This window comes from Leucoraja erinacea, chromosome 4, assembly GCF_028641065.1.
Source record: "Leucoraja erinacea ecotype New England chromosome 4, Leri_hhj_1, whole genome shotgun sequence".
Taxonomy (NCBI): domain Eukaryota; kingdom Metazoa; phylum Chordata; class Chondrichthyes; order Rajiformes; family Rajidae; genus Leucoraja; species Leucoraja erinaceus.
Genome location: NC_073380.1, coordinates 37,733,998 through 37,751,212, shown reverse-complemented (window position 1 = coordinate 37,751,212; position 17,215 = coordinate 37,733,998). Strand labels below are relative to the sequence as shown.

The following is a 17,215-nucleotide window of genomic DNA, read 5'->3' as shown; positions in this document are numbered from 1 at the left end:
TATATCCCTATAAGCGAGTTCAGTATTCCGAAAAATGCATGGAATCATGTGATTTGTCACGATAAACAAAATTCTCACACTCACTTCTAGTTTGCTATTGTCTGTTACTATTGTAAAGCGACTTTTGAGTCTTAGAAAAGTGCTATAAAATTAAATGTATTATTATTATTATTATTATTATTATTATTATTAGTTAATCTTGCCCAACCTTATTCCCTACCATAAAGTCTAAAACGGCCCCTTGTTGGTCTTGCTATATATTGACATTGTCTTTTATTTAAAAAAACTTGTCAAATATCCTTCAAGAATTTTGGCCTATTCTTTAACCCTGTTCCAATGTCACTATTATTCCCTGGAACTATTGGTTCCAACCCTGAGGAGGTGCAATTAAGAAATGAGTACAAAGGACATTTGTATAATTGGGCATATTTGAAGGGGTTTCTTAAAGGAAATGCTTCAAACGTCTTTCTTATTAAATATTTGTTTTAATTGGTGTGAGCAGCTACGACACTCACAACACTTCTGAGATGCACTGGACCAGTGAAAAATGATTCTGCAATAATTTTTCAAGTCTTGTTTTACCCATGGAAAGGATGTGCTGATTGTGGAGGCCAGGTTTATGCCCCAGAATCCTGGACTAAAGATCGTCCATATACTTGAGATTTTTTGTGTCCTGCCAATATATATTTCCTCCAGACTGGTCTATCCTTCAACCTATTATAGTGATTTTTTTTCTCCAAATCCAAGCCCAGTGTGATTATTTTGGGTATTTTAGATCAATTGACATTAGTGTTGGTTTAGTATTGTCACATGTACTGCGATACAGTAAAAAACGTTGCTAAACAATACTATGCACAAGTATAATCAAGCCACGTGGAAGTACAACATGCATTGCAAAGGAAAAATGACAGTTTGCAGAAGATACCGTTGCAGTGTTATAGCATTAGACTTGCAGAAAAAACTTGCTGATACAAAAAGTACAAGGCCTGCAATGAGGTAGGTGGTATTTCGGGACTACTCTCTAGCTTGTGGAAGACTGTTCAATAGGCTGACAACAATGTTGAAGAAGGCATTCCTGAATCTGGTGATATATCCTTTCAAGCCTTCAAATTGATGGGAGAGGGGGAAGATGGAATGATGCAGTGTAAATGGTCCTTCCAAGGCAGTGTGAAGTGTCGATGGAGTTGATGGTGTGGGAGACTGGTTTGTGTGATGGACTGGGCTATATTCATAACTCTACAATTTCTTGCAGTCTTGGGCAGAGTTGTTGCCTAATCAGTTGTGATGTATTTCGATAGGATGCTTTCTTATGAGCGATACTGCCATTTCACTTTGTAGCCCGATATAACGTGAGCCGAATTATAATTAGAATGTATAAGATGGAAAGCTCTTCAATCATTATCCCTTGTGCCAAATCTGTTAAGCACAGATATGTTAGAGCATTGATCAAAATTAGTTGTCCCTATGATTGAAAGTTAATAACATTTTCAGCACTCAGTTTTGAGTTTGGGGTGGGTTTATCGGTTGATATGTTAGTGAATGTGGAAAGATTGATTCTCGTGATTCTCTGATTCTCGATCATTAAAATTTGCCTTTGGCATTTGCATTACTAAAGATAAACATGGAATTCTTGGAACACTGAACAGAGAATTTTTTTTTCAATTTTTTCAATATTTCTCAATGGCACAGCCTGTTTGATCCATGGAATGATTAATAATGAATGCATTTGTTAATTGATATTTTTAGATATTGTTGAAAAAAGTGAAGAAGAATCAAATTTTGATGATGAATCCAGTGTTAATACTGCAGAGATGCAAGAGGAAAATGAATTGGATAGCGAGTCAGAGTTGATGGCAAATATGGGTCTACCTCTGCAGTTTGGTAGTTCATCAAATTATTGGCAACCAACGGTAAGGAAAATACCCTTATATATTTTATGTCTTTGTGAAAACATTTGCAAATAGTATTGGATGTTTACATTCTTGAAATATATTATTGTTTTGCTTTTCCATCAAGACCACAAATCATTACATACTCTGTATGTCAAGTCAAATCAAGTCTATTCGTCACATACACCTACGAGATGTGCAGTGAAATGAAAAGTGGCAATGCTTGCGGACTTTGTGCAAAAAGACAAACAAACAAACAACCAAACAGAATCACATTCTTTTACATGTTAAATATTGTGGGCGGAAGGAAAAAGGTTCAGTAAAGTTAGTCCCTGATGAGATAGGAGTTTACAGTCCGAATGGCCTCTGGGAAGAAACTCCTTCTCAACCTCTCCGTTCTCACAGCATGGCAATGGAGGCGTTTGCCTGACCGTAGCAGCTGGAACACTCCGTTGCAGGGATGGAAAGGGTCTCCTATGATTTTATTGGCTCTGGAGTTGCATCTCCGGATGTATAGTTCCTGCAGGGGGGCGAGTGAAGTTCCCATAGTGCATTCGGCCGAACGCACTACTCTCTGCAGAGCCTTCTTGTCCTGGGCAGAGCAATTCCCAAACCAGATGGTAATATTTCCGGACAAGATGATTTCCACAGCCGCTGCGTAGAAGCACTGGAGGATCCTCGGAGACACTGAATTTCCTCAATTGCCTGAGGTGGTAAAGGCGCTGCCTTGCCTTACTCACGAGTGCTGCGGCGTGTGATGTCCATGTCATATCCTCAGAGATGTGGACTCCCAGATATTTAAAGTCACTCACCCTATCCACAGGATCCCCATTTATCCTCAATGGTGTGTACGTCCTCGGATGATGTGCCCTCCTAAAGTCCATGATCAGCTCATTAATTTTTTTGATGTTCAAGAGGAGGCTGTTATCCTGACACCAGAGTGCTAGATCAGCCACCTCCTCCCGGTAGGCCTTCTCATCGTTCACAATACATAAAACACTCAGATTGCCATATCCGAGTTACTGTGTGGAGATATGGGGTAACACCTACAAAACCAACTTACAGCCGTTATGCACATTGCAGAAAAAGAGCAATAAGAATTATCAATAACGTTGGATATATTGAACATACCAATTTATTATTCTTAAAGTCACATACACTGAAGTTCACTGATCTGGTTAAATTTAAGACTGCGTAAATCATGTACAAAGCAAGAAATAATTTACTTCCAAGAAATATACAAAAACTGTCTATGGAAAGACAGGGTGGGTATAATTTGAGAGGGGAACATAATTTAAAAAAACTCAATGTCAGAACAACTCTTAAAAGTATGTGCATTGCAATCTGTGGGGTGAATTTGTGGAATGATCTGGAACAGGAGACAAAACTTAGCACAAACATAATTCAGTTTAAAAAGATGTACAAAAACACTTTTTTTAAAGGATATTGGGATGTGGATAGGTGATTGTGAGTGGGATATTTGTTATACTGATTGTATTGGGAAGGGTGATTATAGGGTGATGGGTTGTATATATGATTAAGAAATACTGTATAGTATATGAGGGCTTTTTATTTTATTTTTTCTCTTTTTTTGTATGGCTTTGTAAATATTTGATTAGTGTATAAATGTAAATAATTTGGTATACATATAGCTGCTGGTGTACATATGGTGTACATATAGCTGCTAAATTTGTATAAGATAATTATAAGCAGTTGAATAAGGGGTGGGAATTAATAAGCTTTGGCTTCTTCCTGCTCCTTTTCGGACATATACAATTTCATTTATTTATAGATATTGTTTATGACACTTTATAGATATTCTTGTTTTGGTTTTTGTATCCTGTTTCACACTTGCTTTTTACTCTTTTATTCTGTTCGAAATAAAGAATTAAGTAAATAAATAAATAAAGAATATTAGGATTATAACCATATAACAATTACAGCACGGAAACAGGCCATCTCGGCCCTACAAGTCCGTGCCAAACAACTTTTTCCCCTTAGTCCCACCTGCCTGCACTCATACCATAACCCTCCATTCACTTCTCATCCATATGCCTATCCAATTTATTTTTAAATGATACCAACGAACCTGTCTCCACCACTTCCACTGGAAGCTCATTCCACTCCGCTACCACTCTCTGAGTAAAGAAGTTCCCCCTCATGTTACCCCTAAACTTCTGTCCCTTAATTCTGAAGTCATGTCCTCTTGTTTGAATCTTCCCTATTTTCAAAGGGAAAAGCTTGTCCACATCAACTCTGTCTATCCCTCTCATCATTTTAAAGATCTCTATCAAGTACCCCCTTAACCTTCTGCACTCCAGAGAATAAAGACCTAACTTATTCAACCTTTCTCTGTAACTTAGTTGTTGAAACCCAGGCAACATTCTAGTAAATCTCCTCTGTACTCTCTCTATTTTGTTGACATCCTTCCTATAATTGGGTGACCAAAATTGTACACCATACTCCAGATTTGGTCTCACTAATGCCTTGTACAATTTTAACATTACATCCCAGCTTCTATACTCAATGCTCTGATTTATAAAGGCTCAAAAGCTGACAGAAAATTTAAGGTATTTTATTACTAGATAATGCACGGATAATTTCTTACATTATTATAAGATCATGTGATAGGAGTAAAATTAGGCCGTTCGGCCCATCAAGTCTACTCGCCATTCAATCATGGCTGATCTATCTCTCCCTCGTAACCCCATTCTCCTGCCTTATCCTCATAACCTCTGACACTGTACTAATCAAGAATCTATCTATTTCTGCCTTAAATATATCCACTGACTTTGCCTCCCAAGCCTCTGTGGCAAATAATTCCACAGATTCACCACCCTCTGACTTAAGAAATTCCTCCTTATCTCCTTCCTAAGAGAACATCCTTTAATTCTGAGGCTGTGACCTTTAGGCCTAGACTCTCCCACTAATGAAAACATCCTCCCCACATCCACTCTATCCAAGACTTTCACTATTCTGTACGTTTCAATGAGCCCCCCCCTCATTCTTCTAAACTCCAGCGAATATAGGCACAGTGCCATCAAACGCTCATCATATGTTAACCTACTGTTTCGTGGGATTATTCTTGTAAACCTCCTCTGGACCCTCTCCAGAGCCAGCACATTCTTCCTCAGGAACGGTGCCCAGAATTGCTCACAATATTCCAAATGCGGCCTGACCATGACCCTATATAGCCTCAACATTACATCCCTGTTTTTGTATACAAGCCCTCAAAATAAATGCTAGCATTGCGTTTGCGTTCTTTACTACTGATAGTACTATTTGACTTGCAGATTAACTTTTTGGGAATTCTGCACGAGCACTCCCAAGTCCCTTTGCATCTCCGATTTCTGGATTCTCTTCCCATTTAGAAAACAATCTACGCCTTTATTCCTACTACTACCCAAAACGCATGTATACTTGTTGATCATGTTTGTCTTCAAACCTGTGTTTTAGAAGATTTTTGCAAAACTGATTTATTCTATCTTATGTAATTGTGAACATAATAATCAGAATTAGTTCCTCGACAGTGTTAAGGAGCTTTGACAGAACCTTATCTATCATTTTAAATAGGGCATTAGAACAGCTGAATGACAAAAAATGCAAAAAAGAAAATACTTAATGGTAGAAATTATAAAATAAATTTATGTTACAATAACTGTGCACAAAATACACAATATTAAAGTTTAAAATGGTTAGACTGCATTAATATTTATTTATATTTCAGTCAGATAAATTAACAAATTGTAACTTTTTCTTTTACAAGACCTGCAATGTTACAAAGAAAAGATTCAAAAAGAGAAGAACACTTCACAAAAACATTGAAGATATGCCTGAAATCTGTAAAGACCAACCAGACAATGTTTTGAATCTTCTTTCTGATGTCACTGATTCAGGACTAATTGCAGAGCAAACAGATAATGAAATAGAAAGCAATGACCTTAATCAATCATGTACAGGAGCAACAGTCTCTGAACTGGAGTCCAAAACAGACTGGGAAGTATATTGGAATCAATATGGTGAGGATATACTTCGGAAAAATTGGTTGGGAAAACATCCTGCATGGACAGAAGGCATGCCTACACCATGGGACAATCCAAATATGAAAGATCAATGGCAAGAGTTTTATAATGAACAATATTGGTTGTATTATGAACAGTTTCATTATTGGATATCTCAAGGATGGTCTGTGGATCTTGCTGAAGGCAGTGACCTTGAAAAGGATTCATCCTGCATAAATACACACAAATCAGAAGAATTTCCGAGTAATTCTGAAAATATTGCATGTGAAAATATCAGCAATGTACTGCCAACTGAGTCGATCATTGCATCAAATGAAAGAGATGCGCTTGAGTGTCATGAGGTTAGTTGTGAAGAGGTTGTCAGTATGATGAATGATATAAAGCTGAATCCAGGAAGCAAGGTTGAGCAATCTGCAGATGTGAAAAACAATATCTCCTCCTGTCCTGCTGATGCTGCAGGTTTTTGTGAGTGTGCTTCCGATGATAAAGAACCAGCTGCAGAAGGAGGCAACGGCAAAACATGTGCATCAAGTGGGCAAGACGCCACAGTTCAATCAGGTTGGTATTGATAACATTTCTGATTATTTTATACTCCAAGAATTGTGATTAGTTAATCATGTCATCCCGAGGTGGTAAATTGAAGATAAGTATAAATAAATTAAACATATCTAAACAAAACCTGTTGTTCGGGGGCAGCCATCTTTGACATACCTAAATCTCATAAATCACCATGCTTCACTGATTTGCAGTATGTAAGGCATCTTGTGCTTATTACTTGTTTAAGAAGGAATTGTAGATGCTGGAAAAACAAAGGTAGACAAAAATGCTGGAGAAACTCAGCGGGTGAGGCAGCATCTATGGAGCAAAGGAAATGGGCGACATTTCGGGTTGAGACCCTACTTCAGACTTTTGTGCTTATTACTTGTACTGTATGTCTACTGTATATTCTGTCAGTTCTGTTGTGCAATTGGATCTTTTACTGAATGAAATGGTGATAGTCGGAATAATTTAATTACCTGGTTGAAGTGAGACCAGCCTAGTTTGTTTCTAAGAGATGGCAAAACCTACATGTCAATTTTGTGCTTCAGTGTTACATGAACTATCTGAAAATAGCATTTTACTAGCTATTCTTGATGATTTTTTGCCCAGCTGATGTGTCAGATTGGCTGCATTCCTCATTCTGCCCTGACTTGCTTGAAGCCTGTCGAGGTATATCGCACAGTCTGGCTTTAAAGGGATGTCATTTTAAATGAAAAAGAAAGAGAAATTAGTAATTTTCATGATTATCCTCTAACTGTGCTAGATTAGATGTAACGTTTGGTTTGCATCAACTTATTACACCAGTTTCTCTATAATTTTTTATCAGGATAGCATTTACTACACGGTTTAAATTTGCTACTGAAATAAATGTTGATTTTACAACTCATTTTCACAGAAAGATTGTTTCAAGTGATTAGAATCAAAAAGTTCCCAGAAGTTCAAATTGTATTTCAGATCTTGTTTCACTAGGTGTATTGCTGGTTTGAAGCTGTATATCTGAGAGAAAATGTCCTGCCTGAAGGTTTTTAAAAATTGTTCATCCTAATAATCTCTGGTTTATGCACCAGCAGACGATATGAATCCTTCCGGCAAAGCATTAATAAACAGTGTTGTAGCAGGAAAGAGACAAAGCAGTGATGATGAGGAAGATGAGTCATCAAAACCTAGACCAACAAGGCTGAAAAAAAGGTACATAAAACTGAGTTTCTATGAACATTATTATTCTTTATTTTTTATGATGCTGTACTGTAATGTAGAGGTAATAAAACATGTAGGGAGGACAGCTGCAGATGCTGGTTTAAATCGAAGGTAGATCACAAAATACTGGAGTAACTCAGCGGGACAGGCAGCATCTCTGGAGAGAAGGAATGGGTGACGTTTCGGGTCAAGACCCTTCTTCAGTGATTAAAAGCTGTATTTCTGAAGAAGGGTCTCGACCCGAAACATCACCCATTCCTTCTCACCAGAGATGCTGCCTGTCCCGCTGAGTTACTCCAGCATTTTGTGATCTACCTTCGGTAATAAAACATGATAGTCCTTATTCTGAACATTCAGAAATGTCAACAGTTTTTCTCACTACCTTTACATTCATTTGCCTGGGCTCTAGTTTCCATATTCCCTTTCCAGTTAGAAGGTTCAGTGGACAATTTTCTGTTCATATTGTGTAACATAAAAAAAAGACATTGATGTATTAATAGAAATTGCATCCAGTAGTGCTGAAAATCAGTTAATCTGGCACCTATAAAGTCCCAATTACTGTACTGGGGATAAAAACTGAAATTGAATGATATGTAATTGGCCATGTTTAGCAAACAGAAACTAGAAAGATGGAAGGAGTTAATTACTACATTGAACATGCACCAGGATAATGAGTAAATAATAGTTCATTATTTGTGTACAAGTTGTCTTCATTGCTATTGCTTGTGTGATCAAATGTAGAAATACTCTCAAATTTAAAAAAAATAATAATATTGTTTATGGTTCTAGCATTACAAGAAGTAATATCTCAACAGTTATTTTTGTGGTGTTGCAATTTTGTGGTATGTTTGATTGATGAGAGAATTCTTAACGGCAGTCACAAGGACATAGATGAAAACTTATGTCCCTAATTTTAGAACTTCATTTGGAAGGGTTGGTCAGTATTTAGCACTATTATGTATTGCAAACTCTGTTGACATTGCTTATAAAAAAATTTCCGTCAATACATAGTTTTCAAAATGTTTTGAGCCCATTATGGCATTGCGTTAGTATTTTTAAATAATACCTGTTTTAAGTTTGACTTACTAAAAATGCTATTTCATAATTTAACGTATTGATAATTTCACTCCAAGTAGAAAACAGGAGATTTCTCTTGTGGAAAGGAACCATTTTTATAACTCAACATATATTGCACTTTAAAATCTTTAAAAAAAATTAGAATGCTTGGAGAACACATCAGAGGAAATGTTTAAGAAAGAACTGCAGATGCTGGAAAAATCGAAGGTAGACAAAAATGCTGGAGAAACTCAGCGGGTGAGGTAGCAAACGTCGCCCTGTTCCTTCTCCATAGATGCTGCCTCACCTGCTGAGTTTCTCCAGCATTTTTGTCTACATAAGGGGAAAAGTTCCTTTGTGGATAGATTAGCGGGCCTAATTCTCTGTTGGCTAATTTGTTTATTAATTTTAATGGTTTTGTTTTTTAGTCATGAACTTGATGCTGAAGAGTATCCAACTGTGGCAGTTGAAGATGCTTATTCAGCTCTTGGCTTCAAGCACCACACCAGCCAAAAGTAAGAACATGTCAACTGAAGAAATTATTGAAAAGTAAATAGAATTAGAAAATTAAAGATTGTGAGGTCACATTTTAGAAACTGCACAGACTAAAATTAAAAACATGCTATTAGAAGCACAGAAACTATTTCTTAGGGAACTTGTAAGCAAATAATTATAATTTAATGGTACTTTTGTTGAGGAGAAATGAGAGGTGATAGAGCAGAGAACAACACAGCACAAGAACAAGGGCATTCGGACCTCAATGTCTGATTTCATTGTATGGTACAACATTCTGATATGGTTCAACAGGGTAGATGTGTTTCTAGTGCTTCTAATAGCTGGAGAGTCAACATCTAGGAGTCAGTTTCAAAATCTGTGATTGGCCATTTAGGACAGATAAGAGGAATTTTTTAATCTAGCTAATCTGTAGTCAATATGAGGAAACTAAAACAGGCCTCACTCCCCACCAACATCCTCAGGACTTTCTACAGGGGCATGGTGGAGTCTGTACTCACGTACTGCATAAATACGTGGTACTGCACCTACAACTGCTCGGACAGGAAGGCTCTGCAGAGGGTAGTGAGGGGAGCAGAGAGGATCATTGGCGTCTCCCTACCCTCGGTACAAGAACTGTTCCAGAGCCGCTGTCTGAAAAAAGCTCAGAGAATTGCTAAGGACAAACTGCACCCCCTCCACATACACCTGGATCTCCTGCCATCAGGCAAGAGATATCGAAGCATCAAAGCCCGGACTACAAGACTGCTAAACAGCTTCCTACCACAGGCTGTGAGGCTGCTAAACAGTCACTCTGCACTCACAGTCACTTGATTCTGCGGCTGGCACGGACAGTTTAATAACTGGCACTGGCCACTCAAATCAGCGGCCCCGGACATTTTTTATGATTGGTTTACTGTATTTTAACATTGTGTTTTTACCTGCTTTTAACTATTTATACTGTTCCATCAGGGACTGGATTGTTTTTTAGTGTTATTATGTGTGAAATGTTTTAAATTTCATGTGCGATGCTCCGCTATTCACTGGGAAACGTCTTTTCATTTTGCACTGTACAACTGTTGCTTGCAAGATGACAATAAAGGTTGATTGATTGATTGATTGATTGAATATGGCAGCAGAGGGTGAAAATATTCAAGATAGTTCAGTAAATTGTTGGATGATACCGGAATCGAGGAGAGGCAGATGATGCATGAGTTGCTGACAGTCGTACTTATGTTTCTACTGTTCTGCAAAGAATTGATCATTTCAAATAACTTTATTTTTGTATAATTTTCACTTGCAGCATTTCAAAGTTTACTCATGGTCATGCACTCTATCGCAAGGATGTGGAGCCACGATTTAGGAATCCTGATATACGTAGACAAGCATTTACCAATAAGAAACATATATTCTTTGGTGAAGATGGAGAAATTTTGAATTTTAAGAAGAGCAAAACCTTAGCAAAGGTAATAAAATGATGCATCATGGTACTGGGTAATGTAAAGGTACCATGGTATCTGGTAATGTAAAGATTACCATAGTATCTGGTAATGCAATTCATTGCACCCAAGGTTAATGACATGTGTGAATCAGAACCAACATATGATCAAATGGATGCTAAACATTAGACATTTTCTCCAAACAGTGACCATATGTGCTTATTGAATGTTTCAATAGACAATAAACATTAGACAATAGGTGCAGGAGTAGGCCATTCAGACCCTCGAGCTAGCACTGACATTTAATGTGATAATGACTGATCATCCACAATCAGTAACCCGTTCCTGCATTCTCACCATGTCCCCTGACTCTGCTATGTTTAAGAGCTGTATCTACCTCTCTCTTGAAAGCATCCAGAGAATTGGCCTCCACTGCCGTCTGAGGCAGAGAATTCCACAGATTCACAACTGGTTGAAAACGTTTTTCCTCATCTCCGTTCTAAATGGTCTACCCCTTATTTTTAAACTGTGGCCCCTTGTTCTGGACTCCCCCAACATCAGGAACATGTTTCCTGCCTCTAGCGTGTCCAATCCCTTAATAATCTTATATGTTTCAATAAGAACCCTCTCATCCTTCTAAATTCCAGAGTATACAAGCCCAGCCACTACATTCTATCTACATATGACAGTCCCGCCATCCCGGGAGTTAACCTTGTGAAACTACGCTGCACTCCCTCAATAGCAAGAATGTCCTTCCTCAAGTTTGGAGAACAAAACTGCACACAATACTCCAGGTGTGGTCTCATTAGGGCCCTGTACTACTGCAGAAGAACCTCTTTGCTCCTATACTCAATTCCTCTTGTTATGAAGGCTAACATGCCATTAGCTTCCTTTACTGCCTGCTGTACCTGCATGCTTACTTTCAGTGACTGATGAACTAATACTCCCAGATCTCGTTGTATTTCCCCTTTTCACAACTTGACACCATTCAGATAATAATCGGCGTTCCTGATTTTGCCACAAAAGTGGATAACCTCACATTTATTCACATTAAACTGCATCTGCCCACTCACCCAACCTGCCCAAGTCACCCTGCATCCTCATAGCCTCCTCCTCACAGTTCACATCGCCACGCAGCTTTGCATCATCTGCAAATTTGCTAATGTTACTTTTAATCCCTTCATCTAAATCATGAATGTATATTGTAAATAGCTGCGGTCCCAGCACCGAGCCTTGCGGTACTCCACTAGTCACTGCCTGCCATTCTGAAAGGGACCTGTTAATGCCTACTCTTTGTTTCCTGTCTGCCAACCAATTTTCTATCCATGTCAGTACCCTACCCCCAATACCATGTGCTTTAATTTTGCACAATAATCCCCTATGTGGGACCTTATCAAATGCTTTCTGAAAGTTCAGGTACTCTACATCCTTTCTTAAAAAGTGGGATAACATTAGCTACCCTCAAATCCACAGGAACTGATCCTGTATCTATACAATATTGGAAAATGATCACCAATGCATCCACGATTTCTAGGGGCACTTCCTTCAGTACCCTGGGATGCAGACCCCTGGAGATTTATCAGCCTTCTGTCCCATCAGTCTACCCAACACCATTTCCTGCCCAATGTGAATTCCTCCGTCATCCTAGGTCCTCTGGCCACTAGTACACATGGGAGTTTGCTTGTGTCTTCCTTAGTGAAGACAGATCCAAAGTACCTGTTCAACCCATCTGCCATTTCCTTGTTCCCCATAATAAATTCACCTTTTTCAGTCTTCAAGGGTCCAATTTTGGTCTTAACTAATTTTTTCCTCTTCACATACCTAAATAAGCTAATACTATCCGCCTTTATATTCTTGGCTAGCTTACCTTCGTACCTCATCTTTTCTTCCCGTATTGCCTTTTAAGTTATCTTCTGTTGCTCTTTAAAAGTTTCCCAATCTTCTGGCTTCCCGCTCATCTTTGTTATGTTATACTTCCCTTCCATTTTTATACTGCCCTTGACTTTCTTTGTCAACCACGATCGTCCCTTACTCCCCTTAGAATCTTTCTTCCTCTTTGGAATTAACTGATCCTGCACCTTCTGTATTATTTCCAGAAATACCTGCCATTGTTGTTCCACTGTCATCCCTGCTGGGGTATTTTTCCAGTCAACTTTGGCCAGTTCCTCCCTCATGCCTCCATAGCCCCCTTTGTTCAACTATAATACTGACACTTATGATTTTCACCTTCTCCCTCTCAAATTGTAGATTAAAACATCATATTATGGTCACTACCTGATGGCTCCATTACCTCGTTCCTTTATCAAATCCGGTTCATTACACAACACTAAATCCAGAATTGCCATCTGGTAGGCTTCAGTACAAGCTGCTCTAGGAATTAATCTCAGAGGCACTCCACAAACCCCCTTTCTTAAGTCCAGTACCATCCTGATTTTCCCAGTCTGCCTGGATGTTGAAATCTCTGATAACAATGGTAGCATTACATTTGCGACATGCCAATTTTAACTCTTGATTCAATTTGCACCCTATATCTAGGCTACTGTTTGGGGGCTTGTAGATAACTCCCATTGTGGTCTTCTTACCCTTACGATTCATCAGCTCTATCCATACTGACTCTACATCTCCTGATTCCATGTCATTCCTCGCAAGGGACTGAATTTCATTCCTCACCAACAGCTACCCCACCCCTTCTGCCCACCTGTCTGTCTTTTCGATAGGACGTATACCCTTGAATATTCAGTTCCCAGCCCTGGTCCTCTTGCAGTCATGTCTCTGTAATTCCCACGACATCATACTTGACATTTTCTAACTGAGCCTCAAGCTCATCCACTTTATTTCTTATACTTTGTACATTCATATATAATACTTTTAGTCCATTACTCCCCTCACCTTTCACGTCGATTCCTATTTCACTTGGCCATACTCTCCTATCGCTTCCTGAGCTTTCTACCCCGTTAATTCTGGTGTCTTTCTTAACTTTTCTTATACTCTCTTTCCCTTTAACTCCATCCTTATATCTCCAGTTTGTCTCATTCCCCCCACTATGTGATTTAGCCAGTTAATATAGCTCACTGTCATGAGCCAAAACAAAACATAATGCATCGTTCGTGTTTTTAACTGTGATAATGAAATAGAGATGTTCTATTTTTGTGCACATGGATTACATCCAAAGCAGCTCCAAATAAGTAATTTGCTTCCTATTCTTAGCATTCTGGCACTGAAAGTGGCCTTATAGTAGTTGATTACCACTGCTTGTCTTAATTTCAGGTGCAAAGATTTCTAAAACAAGTCGAGCCATCAAATGATACTGTTAACATGGAGATTTCATCTTGCGTGCCGCACAGTTCTGAGGAATGCAGTAGCATTGAGCAACCATGCAGTTCCATTGCAAATTGCTCCTCAGTGTATGAAAATAGCAACAATGAAAATGAGATTGAAGAAACCTCTGCTGATGGACAGTTCCAAGCTTGTATCCATAAACCCTCAAAATTCAGTATCTGCAATGAAGGCAACAAAGAACAGCTGATGGAAATATATAACGAGGCCCCTACTTCTGCTGAAAATTCAGAATTGTTTTCTGATAGACAGCTTCTTCCAATAGATATTCCAGACTTCCTTCTTCCTGACCCTGATGTAACAGAGAAGGATGTTGAACGTATGTTACAATCTGAAGAATTGAACCAATGCACACTTTTATTTTTGAGTCACAGAATCTAATATTTTTCAGCATTTTTCCCCCATTTTGGAAAATACGGCATAGGCTGCACAATAGCAATACCATTGGTGACCCTCACTAACATGTATAATCATTAATTGACTGCTTTAGCTTTTATTTAAATGCATACGTGAATTATGCAATACATAATGCTAAGTATTCTGAATAGCACTGCACTAAAGAGATTTAAGTGTTTTAAAAATAATCTTTGACAATTAAAAATGTTCATATGTTATGTTTTTCTTGAAGATCTTGCTTACCATTTACAAGTCAGTGGGCACAAAAAAAGAGATTATTGCATATATATTCCAAATTTCATGTTCCTTTCTAGTCAATTAACTACGTTTGAAGTATGGTCATTTGTAGAAAATACTGCAGGTCTCTCAAATGGTTATGGCATTTAGTTGTCATAATATTGATTTAGGGATAAATATAGGCTGGAAAACTGGGGATAACTCTACCTATGCAAAATGGATCCATTTAGGAAAGCAGATTGGGCTTCTGATTAATATTGCTTCCAAAAAAACTGCACTCCCATCACTAGCATCCAGTCAGAAGTGCACTAGTCTGTTGGTTTACATTTTATATGCTGAGGTACCTGAAGTGGGTTTGGAACTCGCAACCTGTTGTAGTGGCGAGATTGCTGTCAGGAGACTCAGAGCTGACGGCTATAACATACTATGGAGCTTCTACAAAGCTATTAATGGCATTCTTCTGTAATTGACCTATTTTGGTGCATTTTTAGATGATTTGGGTGAAATATCTAACACCTGTTCTGTAATTAAAGACTTTCAGATGAAAAGTAATCCAAATGCTGTTAAATAGTGTTAACATATTGTAGATCTTTTGCAGTGCAAACGGTGAAGAAACTTAAGAAGAACAAAAAAAGAAGAAAGAAGAAGAAACTTCGTCATGTACCTTCTGATGTTGTAGCTGTCCCAGAATTGGCCAAATACTGGGCTCAACGTTATAGACTATTTTCGCGTTTTGATGAGGGAGTCAAACTTGACCAGGGTTGGTAACTGAACATGTTCAAACTCATTGCATGAGATATCCATTCAGGTGGCAATCTAACCATGGTTTTGACATTGTTGCATTGTCTTGTTCAATGGTTTGGGTTGGTGTGGATGAAGACCAAGTATTCTGTTGCTTGTCTTTTTAAGTTCATGCCATTCTGCCATTACTGATCTACATTTTCCAGTGAGACTCCAAATAAATTTACGGAGCATAGCCTCATTGTTCAAGTAGACAGATTACATCCTTCCAAGCTTAATGTTAAATTTCTCAACTATTCAGCTTTTCCCACTTGCAACCTGTTTAAACATTATTGGCCCACTGCAGTTCCCTTTTGCCATTTAATCTCTTCTCTCAATCCTATTACAGATTTTCCTTCATATTTTTCCCCTCAATTCTGCCCATTCCCTGTAAGCATGTTTTGTCTGTAAATTTTACTAGTTTTCATGATACATTACTATCCTTTTGACATCCTTTTCCTTCATACACAGAAACTGCTTAACAAGAATATTTCTACCTTTCTATTTGATTTTGGCTTTACGACACCTACATTATTTTGCTTTGGTTTATTGCTGGTGTTCATAGGGTATTGACCACATGGTCCTTAAATTTGTATGCATTGTTATGAGTCACTTTCTTGCATTTCAGTTACAATCTTTGCTTGTCTGTCTGAGCCTCCATTCTGTGCAACTTCAAATTAAACATGAAGTTATTTTATTTATCTAAATATTAAATCTTGCAGTCTTTTAATGGCAGTGGTCAGGCTTTCTAGATTATTATCAAGGTTAGCAATCAATCATCATTATTTTGGTAGACACAAAATGCTGGAGTAACCTAGCAGGTCAGACATCATGACCTTTATGTTTAAATTACATATACAGTTATGCTGCCTGACCTGCTGAATTATTACAGTATTTTATGTCTTTCTTCGGCACCTCTTTGTTATTAGTTATTTTGTTAGTCATCGGCATTTCTGTTTTCTTGGACGGGTTTGCCACATCAATGGATAAAATTGTGTTTCTGTTAATGATTCACTGCTAGTAGGGTTCTGAACATGCCAAAACTGTGCCCATAACAAGTTACACTTACATTAACATGAATTATGTCTTTATCTTACAGAAGGTTGGTTTTCTGTCACTCCTGAGAAGATTGCTGAACACATTGCCAAACGTGTCACGCAGAGTATCAATAGTGATATTATTGTTGATGCGTTTTGTGGAGTAGGGGGCAATTCAATTCAATTTGCACTGGCGGGAAAAAGAGGTACTGTACCATGACCTTAAAACTGCTTATTTTGCTTCCTGCAGAAAGTAAGCTATGCCTAGCATGAGCATTGTCAATATAAAATTGTCTTTCACAGTCATTTATCAATGGAGAAAAATAAGGTGGTTGATAAACATGATGGTGTAGGATACTAACAAGGCAACACTTTGGAGATTTCTTTAGCTTTTCTAGAACCAATCTTATCAGAATTACAATATTAGCTTTCTGAATATATTTGATCCTTCTAGATAATAAACTTCAATTTGAGCAATTCCGAGTGATAATTCATATTGCAATCAAGTACCTGACATGAGCAGAAATTAGTTATATTTTGCTCGTGTTATTCAGGGATTCAAGTCTAATAAAGTGCAAATAAGTGTTTTGGGAATTTTGGGTTGATGAGAATTTTTAATAATTATAATATCCAAAGGCAGCTTCAAATGCTTCCAGCTTGAATATTATGAATTGGGTTCATATGATATTGGCCTGCTGTAGTTGGCTAAAGAAAAAGCTATATCCTTGACGGCACTTCAGCAGAAAAGTAGGAATACCTTTCATCCATTCAAAATAAATATTTATAAGGAAAGA

At 38.0% G+C, this 17,215-nt stretch overlaps 1 protein-coding gene across 2 annotated transcripts in view; it reads left to right on the top strand.

The window, feature by feature from the left end:
* tgs1 (trimethylguanosine synthase 1) overlaps nt 1-17,215 on the top strand; it is a 72,322-nt gene that overhangs the window by 18,602 nt on the left and 36,505 nt on the right. Inside the window, exons 3-10 of one of the 2 annotated variants that reach the window (XM_055634057.1) lie at nt 1,747-1,910; nt 5,656-6,469; nt 7,522-7,639; nt 9,133-9,219; nt 10,500-10,662; nt 13,903-14,290; nt 15,203-15,364; nt 16,484-16,627. In XM_055634057.1, the coding sequence (XP_055490032.1) occupies nt 1,747-1,910; nt 5,656-6,469; nt 7,522-7,639; nt 9,133-9,219; nt 10,500-10,662; nt 13,903-14,290; nt 15,203-15,364; nt 16,484-16,627 (2,040 nt within the window). Of the gene's footprint in view, nt 1-1,746; nt 1,911-5,655; nt 6,470-7,518; nt 7,640-9,132; nt 9,220-10,499; nt 10,663-13,902; nt 14,291-15,202; nt 15,365-16,483; nt 16,628-17,215 lie in introns of both variants that reach the window. The other variant, XM_055634056.1, reaches the window with a different exon arrangement.